This window comes from Vitis riparia, chromosome 7 (assembly GCF_004353265.1).
Source record: "Vitis riparia cultivar Riparia Gloire de Montpellier isolate 1030 chromosome 7, EGFV_Vit.rip_1.0, whole genome shotgun sequence".
NCBI classification, from domain to species: Eukaryota; Viridiplantae; Streptophyta; class Magnoliopsida; order Vitales; family Vitaceae; genus Vitis; species Vitis riparia.
Genome location: NC_048437.1, coordinates 27153480 through 27172606, shown reverse-complemented (window position 1 = coordinate 27172606; position 19127 = coordinate 27153480). Strand labels below are relative to the sequence as shown.

General features: G+C 36.6%; 3 protein-coding genes across 7 annotated transcripts; 1 reads left to right on the top strand and 2 right to left on the bottom strand.

Annotated features, from left to right (window-relative positions):
* Positions 1 to 797: 797 nt before the first annotated feature.
* On the bottom strand, positions 798 to 3689 carry LOC117918642 (blue-light photoreceptor PHR2). Its single transcript, XM_034835433.1, has 4 exons — positions 2643 to 3689; positions 1497 to 1717; positions 1291 to 1389; positions 798 to 1123 (listed from the first exon to the last, which is right to left on the bottom strand). Exons 1-4 carry the CDS (start codon positions 3603 to 3605, stop codon positions 1042 to 1044), a joined length of 1365 nt encoding a protein of 454 aa, XP_034691324.1. The 5' UTR covers positions 3606 to 3689; the 3' UTR covers positions 798 to 1041.
* Positions 3690 to 5015: 1326 nt separating this feature from the next.
* On the top strand, positions 5016 to 7567 carry LOC117918668 (putative S-adenosyl-L-methionine-dependent methyltransferase MMAR_0539). 2 transcript variants are annotated; one of them, XM_034835482.1, is made up of 7 exons: positions 5052 to 5518; positions 5894 to 6045; positions 6135 to 6255; positions 6391 to 6515; positions 6628 to 6756; positions 6849 to 7013; positions 7267 to 7567. In XM_034835482.1, exons 1-7 carry the CDS (start codon positions 5323 to 5325, stop codon positions 7336 to 7338), a joined length of 960 nt encoding a protein of 319 aa, XP_034691373.1. In that variant the 5' UTR covers positions 5052 to 5322; the 3' UTR covers positions 7339 to 7567. The 2 variants fall into 2 exon arrangements, with proteins under 2 accessions (XP_034691374.1, XP_034691373.1); XM_034835483.1 differs by lacking the exon at positions 7267 to 7567 and having other exon boundaries at positions 5016 to 5518; positions 6854 to 7007.
* A 64-nt stretch (positions 7568 to 7631) lies between these two features.
* On the bottom strand, positions 7632 to 19114 carry LOC117918666 (gamma-tubulin complex component 4). Of its 4 annotated transcripts, none has more exons than XM_034835480.1 (17): positions 18830 to 19114; positions 18134 to 18425; positions 16896 to 17032; positions 16578 to 16676; positions 16108 to 16228; positions 15283 to 15555; positions 14963 to 15043; positions 14808 to 14891; positions 13712 to 13798; positions 12202 to 12257; positions 11915 to 12094; positions 11485 to 11710; positions 10888 to 10976; positions 9344 to 9497; positions 8479 to 8601; positions 8257 to 8388; positions 7632 to 8145 (listed from the first exon to the last, which is right to left on the bottom strand). In XM_034835480.1, the coding sequence occupies exons 1-16, from the start codon at positions 18997 to 18999 to the stop codon at positions 8329 to 8331; spliced, it is 2232 nt and encodes a 743-aa protein (XP_034691371.1). In that variant the 5' UTR covers positions 19000 to 19114; the 3' UTR covers positions 7632 to 8145; positions 8257 to 8328. The 4 variants fall into 4 exon arrangements, with proteins under 4 accessions (XP_034691371.1, XP_034691372.1, XP_034691369.1 ...); XM_034835481.1 differs by having other exon boundaries at positions 7632 to 8129; XM_034835478.1 differs by having other exon boundaries at positions 7632 to 8129; positions 8224 to 8388; positions 18830 to 19113.
* Between the last annotated feature and the right edge of the window lie 13 nt (positions 19115 to 19127).

The window sequence follows — 19127 nt, the reverse complement described above, 5'->3', positions numbered from 1 at the left end:
TTTACAAATTAGCTATAAAGATAATTAAAAATAATAATAGGAATAATTTAGAAGTGTTTTCGAAATTAAAATTTTATTAAAAAAATAGAAAAATTAAAAAAAAAATGTATATTTCCTGATGTCCAAAAATTGGGTATGGAAAGTATGTTAGGAAGAATAGTTGTAACATTGAAAATATGTCTGAAAGTATAGTTTTAAACAGCCTTAAGGTTATCTAGAAGTATATTTTTAGATATTCTTAAGGATAATCAAAAGTATAATTTCGAACAATGCTAACTTTAAAGGTATTTTAGTTAATTCATCAAACACTATCTTTGCCCTACAACCATTCCCATTACGGTTGATTGAATTAGAGATTGCTGCACAAGAATTTGATCTAATCATGTCAAAGTCGATTTCACTTCCAATCCCAGATAGCCTTTTAAAATGCCACAGATCACTGATCCTTGCAAGTCTTTCCACAAGACTTCAAGTTTGGCATTTGTTGCCTCTTTCCAACACAGTCCATGCCCCAACCACCACAAAAAGAAAACACGGAGGGAGATTCCAACTTTAGGTGCTCCCATCTATTTTGCTTGCTAGTGTCTCAAACAGATGAATGACCTTAGATTTTGACCCATCATCCTTCTTCCATTTTTGGGACTTGGCAGAAGTAAACATCAAATAGATGTTGAAAGCTGCAGTTCATCTTAGTCAAGTTTAAATGGCAAGCTGATATGCTTGATTCCAGGGAACGGTAGTAATAGGAATTCCTTTAGAACCATTAATCCTAACAACATAAGAGTATAAACCAGGGGTGGAGAAACATAAAGGGTCTGTTATTCTCACAGGAGGGGTGATGACAATGCACAATGATTGAGCCTGAAACTGGCCATTTCATGAAAAGGACAACACTTTATATTTATTTGATAGTGAGAACAAAGTCCAACAAGGAACAACCCTACTTCAGCATGTAACTGCTACAGCTTGGAAAACCAAAAAGAAAGAAAGCAGCTTGCCTCCTGAAACAATTTCCCTTCTCACCTTCAATTAAGTTCTTGCCTAAGCAAGGGCACCCGTACAAGCTGTAGCTGGAGCAGCGTCAACCTGCTTCGTGGCAGAACTATACTTCTTGGTGATGAATCTGAAATGGACAGTGGCACAAGACATTAGTGAAACAGTATCAATTGAAAGTCAAATTATGCAGTATGTGTATGAAGAAGGCAGGGGAAAGAAAGATAAATAAATAAACCTTTAATACAGGAACTACTAGTTCTAGTGTGACACAAGCTCTATGATTTTTCAAGTTACCTGAAGAAATCCCTCCACATCAATTCAAACATCAACCAATTCATTCCAGTGTCAGATTGGCCACTACCACCATCTTTGGATGTTGAGGCAGAAATAGTCCTACAAATCATATTATTTCACTCTGAAGTGAGAGGGCAATTTTATAAACAAGAGCACTGCTTAAAAAAAGAGAAGGAAAACAAACTGATGGGTAAACTTAAGCATACCTGCTGGCAGATTTCTTTATCTCATCAAACATCGAGCGTGGAGAGAGACATCCCATAGCAAGCCATGGAGAGATTTTGCAAGAAAAGTTTGCACCATATATGCTATCATTTGCAGCTCCCTTAGGTGGTTGTGCTTGGCATTCAGCTGCAAATTTTTTCAGCCTCTGTAGCGCTTCGGTCTCCCCTCCCACAAGAGAACCATTAGCAGTTGACATCCCATTCTACATGACAAGAGATGAACATATTGTCAATCAAAGCATAAACAAGAAATGTTCCAGAGGGCTCACTTTCCAAATAAAAAAGCAAAGGAATATTGATGAAACTAGATGCTCTTTTGATACAAAAAGGTGCACTACTACTATCTACAGGCAAATGAGAATGGCCGGAAAAACAGGCCAGTTGGAGATGAGAAATAAAGGTGACACAAAGCTCAAGTGTGCATATCTACAAATAGTTTTACCAATATTCATAGGTACATAAGCTTAATGGCAAATGAGTGAGTACATGGAGGCTTCATGTATGAATATAGATTTCCATTAAAATGTTAAAAATTACTGCATGGCTTCAAGAAATAAACAAATATAAATTTCCATTCCAATTCTAATTTAGCATCCCAAAATCAATTCCTAGGCCTTATCTTCTCAAAAGGTTAAAAGGCACAAGAACTATTGAATTAAAACCTAATAAAATGAATAAATGGTTAGAGTAAAAATGAAGGCAGGGCCATAAAACATCAAGAGTCCAATGGAAAGCCACACCCCTGCATGATTAAGGGTTTTCAGACTATTAACAAATTTATTCATTTATAGGATAATTTAACTTGTTTTCCACTAATTGGAAACCAAAACAAGAAGCTAAATGGCCTACTGCATTCCTAATCTACTTAGAATTCGAAATTGATAAAATATGTTAAAAGGATCTCCATGTCTCTGTTCTTTAAAGTATTCATGTACAGCCCTCAAAAATAAATCCAACTCAAACTTTACATCTCCCAGTATAGAATATCCATCCTAAAACTGCTTTCTCTAAATTTTTTATCCAATTCAATTTAGCAAACCAACATGGACTCAAAATTTTCGACAATGTCCAAAACACAAACAGACAAATGCAATAATCAAAGTATAAAATAGTCAAACGAAACCAAACCTGAGGTAATGTTGCAGATGGGCTAAGACCCAGATCCAACAGAGATGGAATCTCCCCGGCCTCAACATCCCCTCTCGCCGGAAGCCCCCTCAACTGGTCCAATGTGGCGATAGTCTTCCTGATTTCCAAACCCTTCACTTTCTCCTTGAACCCGCCGTAATTCGTGGGCATTTGCTCCATTTTGAATGGCAAATCATCAACATGGTACAATGTACTTCCCCAGAAGTACTTCACCTCCACGCCCTCCTCCTTCATGGCCGCCTCAATCTTCTCCTCCCCCTTAACCTCATCGTGCGAAACCTCTCTGTGAGCATAAATGGCATCGGCACCGACTGCCTTCGCCAGCTCCACTAGCACCGTCTCGGGCTTCCCAATTCTCACCACCAAATCAGACCCTCGTTTCTGGAGGTTCTGGCGGAGGTCGGAAACCGACTCAATCAAGAACGAGGCACGGTACGGCCCGGTCTTATCGAACCCAGACGACGATTTCCCGTAGTCCCTCGGATCGAAACAGTAAACGGGCAATATCGACATGGACTCATTGCTGGCGGAGTTGAGGCACTCGTTGTCGTGAACACGAAGGTCATTTCGGAACCAAACAATGCAAGATCGACGAATTCCAGCAGCGTTGGAGGGATCTGAGGAGCGGCGAGGCCCCAGAAACAGAGGACTCTGGAGAGGGGAAGAAGAGATGGGGGTAGACTTGAAAAACGACTTGGGCTGGTTTAGAGACGAAGAAAGAGAGAGGTGAGCAAGAGAAGCCGCCTGGGATGGAATTCTGACCTTGCTTGGATGGTGGGCAAGTAGGGAAGAAATCTTGGGCGGGAGGAGAAAGTGGGTAGGTAGAACCGCAGACAGAGAAAGAGAAATAGAAGCAGTGGGAGGAGCGATAATGGCGAGTTGGGTTTGCTCATCTGAGGATTGGGTTTCTGGGTTTTCAAGGGTTTGAAGATTAGGATCCATTTTTTTGTGGGGTTGACGAAGATAAGCTCTGCTTGAAGCTCCTCCTTTCTCTTTCTCTCTATCTCTCTGTGCCGTTTTGGTGAGAGAGAGTGCGTGGGGGGTTTTAAAGCCGTTGTGAGTATTGTCTAGCGCATTGCCCCAACGGCTGCACCTAACATCTTCTTCCACTAACTTTCAACCCTTCTCCTTAGCCTTCAGTCCAATTTTGTAGGTTCTTTTGGTATTTTCCCCTTCATGGTTGGTGGATTCCTTTGTTTATTTGTTTCTTCTCTTGGTTTTTTCTTTTCTTCCGAGGTATTTGGTAATTTCCAGGATGCCATTACCCAAAAAGAAAAGCCCTAATCTAAAGGATGGATTTTTATGCTTCTTACCAAAAATGACAAATTTTCCCTTACCCTTATTACATATCAAGTTTGATGCCCTTGGAAGTAATTGAGATTGTGGTGATTAGAGCACTATCAAGCTTTAAAGAGCAAAAGTTTAATCATTTTTATTTGTTACCTGAAATTTGTTTTTCCTTTTCTAGCATAAATGGGTTTTCTCATTTTTAAAACTTAGGTTTTTCAAGCAATGTTGTAAGAACGGTAATTAATATCTGAGTTTGGTTTTTATTAGAATTCCGAATCCTAATTCTATTACGAATTTAATTTTTATTATAATTAGGTTTTTATAATTATTCTTATATATATTCCTTAGGAATTTAGTTTTTATTAAGATTTAAATAAATTTTTCAATAATAACCAAAATAAAAAAATTCATAAAAAAAACTACACCTCGTATAATCGTAAAAACTTACAAACCCTAAAACTTACGAAACTCCATTAAAAGATATGTCTTTTATATGTATCTCTATCAGATTTGTGAGGGTCGTTTTGAAAGTAATTTTTAAAAAGTGTTTTTAATTTAAAAATATTTTTATGAATTTAAAAAAAATCGTAAAACACTATCAAATGCACTTTTAAACCCGTTTTCTCCTTTCCCTTATATTTTATTTATAATTCTTTTAAATGATTATACATTTACTTATCTTTGGGTTTACATAAACCACATGACATTACATTACCTAAATAATTTGGACGTGTGTCACGTCACGTTCCCTATTTTTGGGCAACCAAACACACAGACTCTATTTTCCTAAATCAATCTTAGTATCCAACTAACCATGTCAAATAACAATTCATCTTTCTTACAAAAGCGTCCTTTTTTCCTAGTTCAACGAGGGCCTTTGAAACTTTGCTGCACCCCCAAATTTTTATCCACCGGAAAGCACGTGACGACGTGACGCTGGAGACCCTTGGAATATTGTCTGGTCCATGGTGTCAACATTTTGTTGTGACTTGTGAAAAGGTTATCAACACACAACAGCCGTGGCACTTTTTCTTCCTCACAAGTGTTCTAATCAACAACAGACGTTAGGGAGCTTTCTAGTGTTCGTCCATTAATTTCTTGCATGACTAGAGAATGAGATTCCATATCCAAAAACCCTTGGTTATTTGTATCCTAATATGGCATATTTATTCATATTTATTTACCATATATTTTTCAAGATGAAGATTTAGAAGATGAAGAGGGACCTTTTTCCGTTGGATGTAGGAGACAAAGTTGACGAGGTCGTAAAAGGAAGCCCTTAGATTATCATATGACGTGACGTGTGATATAGTTTATCCATTTCTTTCAGCAAAATAAAAGGGACGGGGCTTCTTCCGTGTTGGAGCAAATGATGGGAACCAGCGTTTTCGTGGTGGGCCTTCCACTGGCGCGGCTCACGGTTATAGTGCGTCCATCACTAGCCAGGACCTGTAAGGCAAAGAAGACTGGGCGGCTGAGAGCAAAACTCAAAGACGACGATGACCCACTACTTCAGGCCGCCATTCATGGCGCTTCTCTTCGTTTTCAAGAGACCTTTCGGCCGGGTAAGCCCACATTCTTCCTCTCTGTCATGTATTCGCGCTGAAAATTTGGGGATTTTCAGTAAAGTTCGTTCAGGCATTTTATCGAACAGTTAACTGAGATTGAAAACTATGGTTAAATGTTGAAATTGGCTCAAGACAAGTGGGGTTGGCCCAACACATTTGGTTGTAAGTTTGAGTAGCTCATAAGGGGTGTGTTGGTACAAATTGGCTACTGGGGCATTCAAATAAAAAGACAACTTCTATCATTGTTTTTCACCACCTTCCTCTTTTTCTTTTATTATCGATTCATGGATAGGTTTTTTCATTGATGTGGCAGTTGTAATGAGGTGAGATTATTAGTGTTATATGATGGCGAGTTAATGCTTCAATTTGCAGAGCCTCTTTTTATTGATCCATATGTTGGGTGCTTTCTTCCTCCCAATGTTGAGAAGGACATGGAGCAATATCCACCCCATTATTGCCTTGCAACTAAGTTCATTGATGACAAATTGCTAAGTACCATGAACCATATTGATGGACTAAAGCAGGTATTTTTGCCCATATCCAATCATAGGCTACTTGACTAGTATTTACCATTTTTGCTTAGCTCGTATTGGTCTCTACTCATATTGGGCAGGTTGTTTTATTAACAGATGGCATGGATACTCGGCCATACAGACTCAGTTGGCCAACTTCAACCATAATATTTGATATATCCCCGGAAAGTGTGTTTAAAAGAGCAGCTCAAAAGCTCGAAGGTGTGTGGATATGGTTTAAGATATCCAAAGGAGATTGAATTTTTCAATGTTGTTCACCATCAGTATTTCAAAATACCTGTGGTTGACATAAGCAATGCATCAAGTTCTAACAGTATTTCCTTGATAAACCCTTAGGTGTTGGGGCTAAGATTCCTAAAAGTTGCCTGTTTCTTCATGTTCCATTGGAGTCTTCTGATATACAAGAAATTTTGCGCAGAAAAGGGTTCAATGGAAATCGACCTAGCATATGGGTCTTCCAGGTGGTTTAAGGTTTTTTAATCTCTTCAATGTTAATGTGTAACTTCACCAACTAGACATAAATTTGGTGGTTTCTTAAATGGCTGATGAATTTGATTTGTTACCTATTTGCAGGGACTCTCTGTGATGACTTTGGCGGATTTTGACGAGCTTGTTTCTATTGTAAGTAGTTTAGCCATGAAGGGATGTCTCTTTCTGGGAGAATTGCCTGTCTGGTTGGCAGAAAGTGAAGTTGGAAGCAAGGTCAGTTTCCTTTAACATTTAGTTCTTATTTGAATTTGCTTCAATCCTTATGTTCATTAAGAAAGGCACCGTCTGTTTGATCTCTTGCACAGTCCAGTACAAAGCGATGGATGGACAAGCTTTTCATGAGCAACGGTTTCAAGGTGGAAATGATTCATTATGGTGAAGTAGCAAGGAATTTAGGCAAGGAACTAGCATCAGGCGAGTGCGAGTACATACTTTTTGTTGCAGAACATTTGCGGTTTTCTGATGATCAGGTGAGACAGATTCGGTGATCAGAGTTCTGGGAATTTTGGATAAGAAGTTCCTAATCGTTTGTTTACTTTCCAGTAAGCAAATATAACTCGGTTCTTGTTATATCTTCCAGTGATTGAACCCACAAATATTGGAAATGATTCCTCAATCATTTACAAAATGCCCTTATCATTCTGAGCCTTGTGGTTTCCTAGATACATTTATGGTTTTTTGTTATTAATTTTCTGGGTTGCTTACATTTCATCATCTTCACAGATGGAAACTTGGAGGAGAGAATTTCAGAGAATAGAGGAAGACGCAGATGAAGACGGGTTCGAGGAGCTCTAAAACACATAAAAATTCTGTATTTGTCCATCGGAAACTTGCAAATTTTCGGTCTCTGTTTACTTTGTTGATTTTCCTAACGAAATTCCACAAGATGCCTGTGTGTAGGCCTCCACACCATGATGTCACGGATATACATCCTTGCCCTCGTTTGAATACTGCGATGCCCTTTCCTGGGTTAGACTGTTGGTATACTACAGAACAAATAAAGCTATCATTTTTTCTGTTTTCATCAAACTCCACACTTCGGTTAGGAGAGGGTAGGTAAATGGAAACAATAAATAAATAGTATGACATAAGCTCATCTGATCATCCTTCTTTTCACATAATCATGTGTTTAATTTCAAATAAAATAAGTTAATCAGTTCAAATCCCGATACAAATACAAAAATCATATATTTTACAGATAAAAAAACTTTGGTAGACGAAAATATTAGCACAGACCAGCCGCCCCAAGGCAGCTACCATATTTGCTACCTAAATGCCAAGGGATGGTCAATGGACAGTAAAAAATGTGGAATAGCAGACACCAATAAGCATAACCAACTACCATAAGCACAATCTAATTGCGAAGGCATCTGGGAGTCAAACAAGCTATAAACAGATACTAAGAGACCAGCTACCAAAAGCAAGCACCACATGACTGAGGTGATGGTGACTGGATGGTCATCATGCTGAGAAGCTAACAATAGACTGGAAAACCTCAATACAGCTACCAACAGCACCACCTAATTTGCCGGGGATGGTCAGTGGAGAATCATCAAGTGGAGAATGGACATGCACATTCAAGATGGCTACCAAAAACGCAACCTAACTGTCAAAAACAACCATGCAATAATATATGCTCATATATTATCAAACTGGTTCTGGTAAACATTTTTTATTTACCCTCTCATGAACAAGCGATGAAACAGTGCTCACATGGCAGTTGGCTAGATCGGATCGCATTAGCAGCTATGAGGCTTTTTTGGTAAATGAATGCTGCTGTTGCTACTAAACAGGAAGCGACGATGGTCGTGATCTAACAACATTAAGAACACCTCTTGCAGTTGCCTATTGATATAGAAAAGAAATTATCTTTCAGAATGCTTAATTGTGGAGCTAAAATTAGAGGAACCATCTAGATGAGCCTTTGGAGTTTACCTCAAAGTAGGAATTGAAGTTAAGACGCAGAAGAAATCGCCTGAGAAATGGGGCGCGTTGACTCCCAGCAAGCCTGCTGCTGCGCAGTATAGTATAAAGCGAGTTTGATTTCTTGTTGAATTCCTGGAAGAAGTTAAAATAAAACCAGAGAAATAAGGTGACAACAGAATAATAAGAAATAAGTTCTGTGATAATGATAACAATGACAAAGGGGAGATGAAAGGAAACAAAGTGCACATTCATCGTGTCAAAGATTCAAAGACAAGCATGACAACCTTAATTGAGATAAATGCATGACTAGTAAATTTGATGATCCATAATGCTCAATGAGTGGGCCAGTTTTGGAAAGGCTATATTACAAAGAACATACGACAGGACAATTGCATTGATATGTGGAGGTTCCTTTAACCAGTGTCCACATATATAATCAGTGAAATGGTAGTAAGCCCAAGAAAAAAAGCTGCCTATTTTCTTTCTCAAGTTGCACTAAGAGGTGCTGTACCTCTCATGTGGGATATTTCATTAAGTATTACATATGGGAAATATCTATATTAGAACAATTCTTAAAGTTTCTCACACTTATTTTGGAGCAATTCTCAGTTTCTTTCACTGTTATGCTTAGCACAGCTTTAACATCAAAGATTGAAGTCTGTTAAACAGCTAGAACTATCAGGTATATGGAACAGCTTAACATATCTCCACTCATGTAAGAATGAAATGTTTCAGCAAATCGGTTCAACTCAATTTTATGGAAACACCAAGATAAGAAGATCCACAATGTCTTTGAAATGCTTATATATGCAGTATAAATTAGCAACAAGTGCAATGTCCAAATAATCATGAGATAAAGATGAGAAAAAAGTACCTCTGTTATACGTTCCAGTTCAGATGTGTTTGAACTGCTTTCTTGATTCTCAATGTTCCAGCAGAACTGCAGGCAAAGTTTCATTATGCTGTCCAGTATCCGTGACACAGAACCAATGTCCAGGAAAGACTGTGAAATCAGAGCAGATAAATACCTGCAGGCAATGTTACAGACAGACAAGTATTTTGCCACTATTAGTTATGTTTAAACTGATTATAACTTGGCAATCAGAAGAGTGCTACCCACAGATTAATGGAGCAAAAATAAGAATCACAGTTTAAACTGATTATAATCTGGCAATCAGAAGACTGCTACCAGCAGGTTAATGAAGCTAAAATAAGAATCACAGAACTGCAACAATGAATAATATGAATTTCACCATAAATTCTATGAAGAGGTAAAAAAGAACTTTCTTAGATTTGATTAGACTGTGCAAGATTCCAGAAATGTGTCTCACTTGATATGAATTTTCCCACACTCAAAATGTCCATCAACTTGCCTCATTTCAGTGCAACCCAGTAGAACACCAACCTTTTATAAATTCTTGGTCCTCCATGTAAATTAGTCTGAGATTTGGTCTGATCAACACCTTATGTGGTCAAAGTTACATATGCAGAAAAAAATAAAACAAATAGGGAGGGCCAGTGTAGGGGGCTCAGAACAAGTATAACTGCCTGAAGTCCCTAACATGGCAAACCACTGGTGATCCATCAAAATCTGCATCATAGATTACAATACAGAAAATATAGGAGGGAATATGTTTTGCCTGTTTTGAAAATTCAGTTACTATGCATGCATTCTAACTGAAGTCAGATTTAGATGGTCCCCAAACTGAATCCAAGTTATGTGGAAAGTTGGCTATTTTAAAATGTTCTCTATTCATACAACTAGAAAGTTGGATGACAATTCCATAACTGCGCAAAATTTGGGTAAGATAAACTGAGTAATTAAAATATCTGCAAATCAAGGGTATAAAAGTTCATCTTTGCGCCAAAATATTGGCTTGTTAAACCAAAGGAAAAGAGGGGAAAAAGAGTTACCCTGTAGATATGAGACAACAAACAAGCACAGACTATGAAATCATGAAATGTAATTGACACAAACAATACAATTTGTCTGGAATTTTTTTTTAATGGATTATTTTGAATTGAAACCAGGAACATGCAATTACAAAGGATAAAATTTCTCACAAAATGGAAATCCTACTTGCTTTGTACTTTTTCCACTAGGCATTCAATAAATATAGTTTGAAAAGTTTCTAGACAGAACTAGACAGCATAAAAGGATTCATGTAGCCACCCCCCTGTAGGTAGGATTAAGGCTTCATTAAGTCAAGTTAGTTGAATAAGTTGTAAAGGCTCCTGCTATAGTTAATCCTTCATTTGATTACTAGTAAGTAATATGAAGAGACTAGTTACCATGAATTTCAACAGCTTATGCAGAGGGCATAATTCACTGGACAATGGCAAACCATGGTTTTGATCTTAACAAACCATGTGAGGATTGAGAAGCCAGATGCAGTCAGAACCTGTTATTTTACTTACTCTTGATGGAAGCCTACAAGTTCAGTGAAATCGTGAGACTCTTGAATATGAGTTTGCAGTACATTCCACTGAGATTCTATCACATCCACCTGAGAAAGAAGACAAGGGTTTTTAAATGGGAAACAGAATCAACAGTGCAATCAATGGAAAGGGAATTTATGAAAGAAAACCTAAAAATAAATAAATAAAAGAACTAAGCAATTTTTTTTTTTTTTTGATAGATTAAAAACAGAACTAAGAAGCATCTCCACAATTGTTTGGAATCTATGCCCACTCCCTTAAGTCCCCATGAAGAGCTTTCTAATACATCTTGGTTTCTATTTCTCCTTTAATTAATTTATATGTATTAACATTATTTTAATATGTAGTTTGCTCATTTCCATGAATTAATATAGAGAAATAAATTATATGTATAATATAGTCATGTCCCTATGCCAAGATTTTCAGGACATAGACACATGATAAAAGTGACCTTTACCTCTTGCTACAAACACCAAGAGATTAAGATACTGCAGAATAGCTTTTCATGCCTGGATTCTATAAAAAAATTTCCTGAAAGTAAACAAAAACAAAGTGCAGTTATACAGTATCAATTACCTGGATATAAAATTGAAGGTTTCTGATCAAGAATGCCATATGCTCTCTAATGCGCCACATTGGCCTAGATCGTTGCCGTCGCTGCTGAGATACTGTGCAGTTTATATGGTCATTACGATGTTGGGCAAAATCTGTGTGATCTTGATGCATCACAGAAGCCCAGGACTTCTCCAATTCCATTTGTGTTCGCTTAAGTCGAAGCAAATATTGGAAGACCCTGCGATACCTGGAAAGGCCAATTGTTCAACAACTATTAACCATTTTGGCAGCTGCATTTCCCTGTTTCAATTGGAAACTTTCCAGGAAAAAGATTTTGTGGGCTAGGTCCAACTACATCAGTTCGAAAAAAGAATGGCCTGAACAAGTACCAGTTGCAATAGAGTTGATAAAAGAATGGTCTTAAGAAGTGATGATAGTAATAAACACTTACTTAGAGAGAACTTCTTGGCTAAAGAACAGCTGTAAGGGCCAATCAACAGAATATTCAAGAGCAATACCATCCCAGCCTTCAAGGGACATCTCTGAAGAACCCAAGATTCCATCAGCATAAGTTTTTTCCTTTGGTAAATCTGCCTGGGATGATTTTACTGTGATTCCAAATGAAGGCATCCTATTGTATAAACAGTTATAAAATTAATAATTGAAGCAATATGTAAAATGACTATATACGACACACAAATTAAAGTCAGACATTAAAATGCCCAACATGGCGCTCACCTCAAGGATACTCTTGAATAGTATTTGTCTTCATCACCAATAGTTTTTATCGCAGCCTACATTGCAAGTAATGCCAACAAATTCATTTGGATATCTTTAGTATGTAACTATGCAAGTTGACATAGTGCATTCACCACATCAAGGACTTGGCATAAGGAAATAAAAAAGGCCCACACAAATCAAAATTCACATTGCATGCATTTAAAACTAATTTAAAGGGAAATAAAAATGAAAAAGGAAATAATGGAGTTGATGATAGCAGTATAAATTCTGAGCATTGGCCACAGGCACAGCCATACAATCACCCATTCAATAATCCTAGTAATTAATGTTAATTCTTGGCTATTGCATATTGTTGAATGTATGGTTAAATGATCCGATAACATAATTTACCGTCAGCTTCATAATTAAAAAATGCAAATGTGCTTCTGAATGAAGAATACAATATTATAGATCTCTAGATTAAGACAGTCTAAGATATAGGACAGTAAAAGAAACAAGGAGATGAATCCAATCATGATCCCTTTCAATTAACAACTCCTTTACCACAAGGTTTTTATTTGTAGGGTAACTGTCCAGATTCAATTGAGTAACAATGTTCGGGTTTAAAATGGCTCTTTTGGACATAAATATATATTTGAGGCAAATTTGAAACATTTTTTGGAAGTTGTCCGTTTCTTTCTCATGCTTCATTTTTAATTTTCTTTTAAAAAAAATTGTTCAAAATCGCTGTTGAATTGTGATTCCAGTATAGACTCAGAAACCATATTTTGAAACTATGATTTCAATATATATTTTGAAACTGTGTTTTGAAATTAAGGTTTCTAATTTATGTAGAAACCACATTTGGAAAATGTGGTTTCAAACTTTTTTTTTTAATAAAAAATATCCCCCAAATCCATGTTTTGTTTGAGTAATGGGGCCAATTTGAACCAAAATTGCTTGAAGCCCAATCTTCCAACAGGATATGTAGGAACAAACTAAGCATGACCCTTAATACTACACAACACTTGCTCAATGAGGTCAAATAGTATCAGGAATTTACTGAACCACATCATGGAGTTATCTGTGTGTGTGTGTGTGTGTCTGTGAGTGAGTGTGCGCATGTGACACACAAGAACAAGAAAAAGTGGAAAAGTTTGAAATCCTCTGTGATACTCCAGTCAACAAGAAAAAGTGGAAAAAATTCAAATCCAATGATTCCATACAAGCCATGTAAGGGCACTTGTGAAAGCATAAAAGAAACTTTCAATTAGTTGCTAACACAACTTCACTCTAAATCAGATTATACCTCCTTGACAAACAAATATAAACATGTAAAATCCAGAAGATAATTTATGGAAAGGAAAAAATTAACAAATGCTCTCTTGGCATTTTTAATTGATTTTGGATAAGATACATTAACAAAATTTGAGCAATTCCATCATTAAAAACAATAGAAATGATGAAAGCACTAAAAAGATAATGAAAGCATTCATATCCATAAGGAATCATCTCATGTTAAACTTACCAGCTGAAATGGAACCATAAGATCAGCTTCAGCAGTTGATTGGCGAGGTGGTAAACGCATCATCTGGCGACTCTCCTCAAGGAAGCACTGGAATGGTAAATCGTCTCTTGTTAACAATATGTTCAATGTTCATAAGAGTCTAGAAGCATTAACAATATAGACAGTGTTTCCTAAACACACAAACTAAGGATTAATTCAAAAACAGCATATTCCCATTTTCCAAGCACTAGATGAGAAACACAATCTTCACCAGTAAATACCCAGTTCAATGGACACAAGTTCAGCAAAGGAAGGACCCAACAGATTTTCCTAGAATGCCAACTTGAAGTAAAACTTGACAAAATAAAATAAAATAAAAATAGGAGAATACAAGCATGACTACAGAGTCCATTATTTACCATTAATTTTGTGTTATTTATGTTCATCAGCGTGTGTTTGTGAAACACATGAGTTTACAGTGGGGGTATGCAAAAAAAAAAAAATCCTGTACAAAATCAAACAGTCAAAATTTGGGTTACTAAGCAATTAGAAAATAGGGAAAACCACACAAGCATCATACACATCTGTATGCATCTCTTTGGAGTCTATACAAATCCATATCTGACAATATAAAAGTAGATTGCCTAGGAACAGTTTAAAGAAAACTTTTCCCAAGAGTGCATGTACATAATTATATTCAAGGTTCACAGAATCCACAGAAACCAAGGAAACTATTCCTACCTAGATGGTAATAGTCATCTCTAATGGCATAATCCTCTTAATAAAATGGAAGTGAATCTGAAGAAAATAGGAGTCAAAAAATCTGAGGACAACATTATCACCAAAAGGCCCAAAACTATTCTTGGTTCAATGGTCATCCAAACTGACTGAATGACACTCAGAAGAAATGGAAATGGAAATAGCAATAAGGGTCAGGATCAGAGTAATGATCTTTTCCAAATTTAAATATGATATTTGTCAAAACATTTGAACTTGAAGCAGTGGTCTCCCTGACACTGAAGTGAATTTTCCCCACTGAGAGATTAAAAAGGCATTTTAATAAATTTCCTTTCAATAAGAGATAACAAAGCCAAATTTATGCATTGTCCATCCCTACCTGGAAAAAATCTCCTTTTGCTAAAAGAAAGTAGTCTTTAAGGGCCTTCAGGTGTCCATTCAAGTCAGCACGTACAACCACGAGCTGCAGATATAGAGGGAAACAGTGAATAAATGCTTTAGGAGATGAAGGAACTAATTTGTGACATTCAGCACCTGCCAAAGATGACTCGCTGCAATGGCCCTAATAGAGTCAACAGCACACTCGAATGATCTTTTGTGGAACTCAGATGATTCCTGCGTGCAATTGAAACAAAAAATTAGCCCAACAGCTCATGCTGTAGTTCTACATCAAAAGAAACAGTTTTTCAGGCAGGAAATACAGAAGAAGTCTGTTAACTCAGAGTGAAGAACTAAGTTTAAGTACAAATATTCTTCCCTGCAGCAGATATAACACAGTAAAAAAATTGCATAACATGGATATCTCCCACAAAATGGTTAAACAAGAAGTTATTTATAATGATAAAAAGTGAAACCTTCAGCTCTTGAAGCATAGCTTCAATCTTATCAGCCTCGGATTGTGGAAGTAATTCTTCTCCAATCAGTTGCATATCCATAAAAGGCTCTTTCTGGAAAGAGAATCTTCCTGTAAGTCCTTGAACTCTGTGTGATCCTTTTGGTATCTGCTGATGATTTAAAGTATCCTGAAATCGAAATGCAGAACTTGGATTCCGAAGAACCCTGATTGCTTTACCAGCAAAAAGAATTGATTCTGCAACACGCATATGAATATAATCTGGAAGCATATCCTGAAAAAATAACATGGAAATGGATAATAACTGGTAACAGAAATAATGTTTCAAAGGTCAGCTTCCAGACAGCAATCCAACTTAAAAACAAAAACAGCTGCATGCATGAAAAAAATAAAATAAAGAAGAAAAGGAAGAAGAAGAAAAAACACGCAGAACACCTTAAGTCTTGCAGAATATGAGACAGTACTTGTAGAAATGGCATGTATTTGATTGTTCTAGAGAGGGTCACAGGAAGAATATAAGCCAGAAGTGGCAGAGATCATCGATTTAATAATCAATATCAAGTATTCTACAATGAAGTATTAGAATATATTAAGAAATGGATTAGATGAAGAATGTAGAATCACAAACAATGGACCCATCATCATCCATATTGTACCCTAACTCCCAATCTACAGTCAATCCAGATAGAATGATGAAAGACTTAAAAAGTGTTGCCTTTTTTGGACTTTCAATTTAATACACTTTTACCTATTAAAAAAAAATTGATGAAAGACTTAAAAGAGGAAATTTAAAATGAACAATAAGAAAATTGTAAGAGGGATATACCAAAAATATATGAAATCCCAAGTGCCAATCTGTTAAAGATGCATCATCAGTTGACATGCGCGCCAGCTTTTCAACCATATCTGAAGGAGATGCCTCATGCTCTACATCCCTATCTTCCTGCCTGAAAAACAATACAACCACAAGGCCAATTTCAGAAAAGTGTAATTTAAAAGCAAATCCAGAAAATCAAAATCAAATCATAAATAAGCGATCATCATCGAAACTTTACAAATTCTCATACCCAATCACTAGAAGAACAGATGACATCTTATAAAGTAAAGATGTATGTTAAACACACTATTTCATCATAGACATAACTTTATGAGGCCCATGGACTACTCCTACATCCATCTATTTCAGTTTCTTAAACAAGTAGAGTTGAATGATCATTATAGCAACATTGAATCGAAGGTGTAAATTTGAGGTCGAAAATCTTATCAGCCATAATAGGAGTGTATCTTAGTCATTACCTCCTAATAAAAAACTCTCCATGCTGGTCTTGAAGAATTCCATAAACCATCCAAGAAGCAAGTTGGTTATACATGACTTGATGCCCATGCCAGAGAAGCCTATGCTTTGAGCACAGAAAGATAAATAAAGAACAATTAGTTTGGGTTTCATTTTCCCATCCAACAAACAAGAAGTTTTATTCAGATAGCATCCCTCAATATCTCAAGTTAGTTTCTACTAGGTCACTTGTGTATTTTGTCCTGGCCACTCCAAAAGGTACACATGACTGGAAAAATAGAAGAACACTCACAAACTATAGTAAAAAATACAGTACATACCTTTGAATGCATGCCTGCAGTTCAGGCACCCCACAGTGGCACCGTTTGTGCAAAAGGTTAAGAAGTTGTCCTCCACGGATATCATCACGCTCAATCTCCAAAATAAGCTCGTAGAGAGGTGGCAAAAGAACAAAGAACTGGAGAACCAGGCATTTATAAATTATGAGAACATTAAAAAAGAAAAAGTACAAATATAAAATAATAAAAAATAAAATGTGACGATCCAAATAATTCACAAGCCAAGTGTGGTAAGAAGGTCATTTTTGGCAGTCAAAATGGTATCTCCAACGCAAATAACCAACTCCATCTTGCAATAAACATTAAAATCATCACTTTCATCTTGAATTGAATTAAAACAGAGCTACTTTACTCATAATTTTGTTATGAATCAATATGATTTTTTACATTAATAAATAGAATCATAAGCATCAACAATCAAGAATATGAGAGAGAGATTATGTGAAAAGGGCCAAATAATCTAGGTTGAATTCCAAGCAACTAGACACCAAGACCACCAATTTAACCAAGTGTCTCGTTTAAAAGGCAATCTTCTCTCAATAATGAAATTTCAGATAGGTAGAAAAGAGGAACTTTGAAACTAAGATCTAGTTACTTCTCCTCTTTCTTCATTTGCATCCTCACTGAGTATGCAAAAGTGTGGTTTCAAGTTGTAATATAAGAATCTGCAAACCTAAACTATAAGAAAACAAAGAGCATAAAATTGATTGTATCTTCACAAGGGAAAACTTTACAAAAATTTTATGCTTGTTGATTGAGGTTTAGAAACCAATTATTCCATCTAGAACATATAGAAGGGCAAAAGAAATACGCTCTTGAAAGCAAATCAAATAAAAGATCAATTGCATTTAGAGTTTCTCTTAAATGATCTACAAGTGCCCTTCAGAAGTATTTCAACTTTGAATTTGAGGAAATAATAAAAATGAACACTAGAACCCTCATGTTCAAACTTAATTTCCACTCCTTGTCTCACACATCAAATTTATGTATTCAAGGTATCCACTCATGCTTTTTGGAGCACCAAATCGAGGAGAAACCAGAAATGCATAATCTGTCTGACAATTGGTAGAACTTTAGAGCATCCATGCCTGCGAAACCTCACTTTAGGGAAATTGTCTCCCAAAAGTCAAAGATTTTTTGCAATGATGAAGAATATTTCATGATTGAAAGAATTACCGTCTCATCAAAACTAGCAATGGGCATAGAATTTGACAAACAACCTTATTAAGACCTTGAATGACAGTTGCCAAGATAGGTGTAGGGTCGGACAACAATATTTGCTCAATATGCAGAACAGCAGAACGGTATACTGACAGTATCTCAACAATGCCATTGGCAATGGCCCTCCCATACGCACTCGACTTCTGTGGTTTCCCTTTCAATAACTCAGATGTTCTCGACAAAGGAGAAACATTTGTAGACCTTATCCAACTCAAATCCCGAGACTTCGTTGCAAATCTATCAAGTTCCCTGTAGTAAAATCCTAAGGTAATGACCTTCTCAATAAGATCCCTGCATCACAACATATTCAACTCCAATAGTGAAAATCAAAGGTCCATTGCCAATGCCTAAAAGCAGAAACCAAGTAAAACATGAATCCACAGCAAACATGAAGCATGAAGATATTTTACTTCATTTCTAAAACTCCTAACATTCTACATCAGAACATCTTCTCAAAATTTAGCCTCTTTTTCTCTCGCCGAGCTAAGTTTGGTAGCTGAGAAATCCGACGAAAAGAAAACAAAATAAATTTAAAAAAAAAAAAAATACTGAATCTTACGTTTTGCATTGCAACTGTAGTAACTAAGGCAAAACATTTCACTTTATTTTTTTCTCGGCAACCAAACATAGTAGACAAAAAGGGAAAAGTATGCCCTAACAATGAAGATGAATTTCTATTGATTAGGTTTAAGAACCTTTCGCTAGGGTGGATGAAGGAGAGATCAGGAGCGAGCTTGAAGGTGCGATCCTCTGAGACAGGAGCATCGGGCGAGAGGTTAATACCGAGAGATTTGTGCTGCTCTCGTTCGTCGATTATGAGATCACCGGTGTAGCCCAAGAGTGCCAGCAATAGTTCGTGCAACATCGCCTCCGATCTCTCTACAAACTCCCAACCAAGGCCAGAGGTTCGCAAATTGCCGCAATTCTATTGGATCCAAATTTAAATTCCATCTACTTTAAATTGGCGCAGTTCGCAGACGTTTTTCAAGGCTT

Bases quoted from the DNA above. Each gene is read 5' to 3' on its own strand.
- LOC117918666 (XM_034835480.1), bottom strand. From the start codon at position 18,999: ATGTTGCACGAACTATTGCTGGCACTCTTGGGCTACACCGGTGATCTC. The intron at 15,556-16,107 runs GTATATCCCTCT...TTATTTTTTCAG, and splicing joins TGGGATTTCATATATTTTTG to GATATGCTTCCAGATTATAT. The intron at 8,602-9,343 runs GTACTTTTTTCT...AACTTCTTCCAG, and splicing joins AACTGGAACGTATAACAGAG to GAATTCAACAAGAAATCAAA.
- LOC117918668 (XM_034835482.1), top strand. From the start codon at position 5,323: ATGATGGGAACCAGCGTTTTCGTGGTGGGCCTTCCACTGGCGCGGCTC. The intron at 5,519-5,893 runs GTAAGCCCACAT...TTCAATTTGCAG, and splicing joins TCAAGAGACCTTTCGGCCGG to AGCCTCTTTTTATTGATCCA. The intron at 6,256-6,390 runs GTGTGTGGATAT...ATAAACCCTTAG, and splicing joins AGCAGCTCAAAAGCTCGAAG to GTGTTGGGGCTAAGATTCCT.
- LOC117918642 (XM_034835433.1), bottom strand. From the start codon at position 3,605: ATGGATCCTAATCTTCAAACCCTTGAAAACCCAGAAACCCAATCCTCA. The intron at 1,390-1,496 runs GTATGCTTAAGT...TATGATTTGTAG, and splicing joins ATAAAGAAATCTGCCAGCAG to GACTATTTCTGCCTCAACAT. The intron at 1,124-1,290 runs GTAACTTGAAAA...TGTCCATTTCAG, and splicing joins ATGTGGAGGGATTTCTTCAG to ATTCATCACCAAGAAGTATA.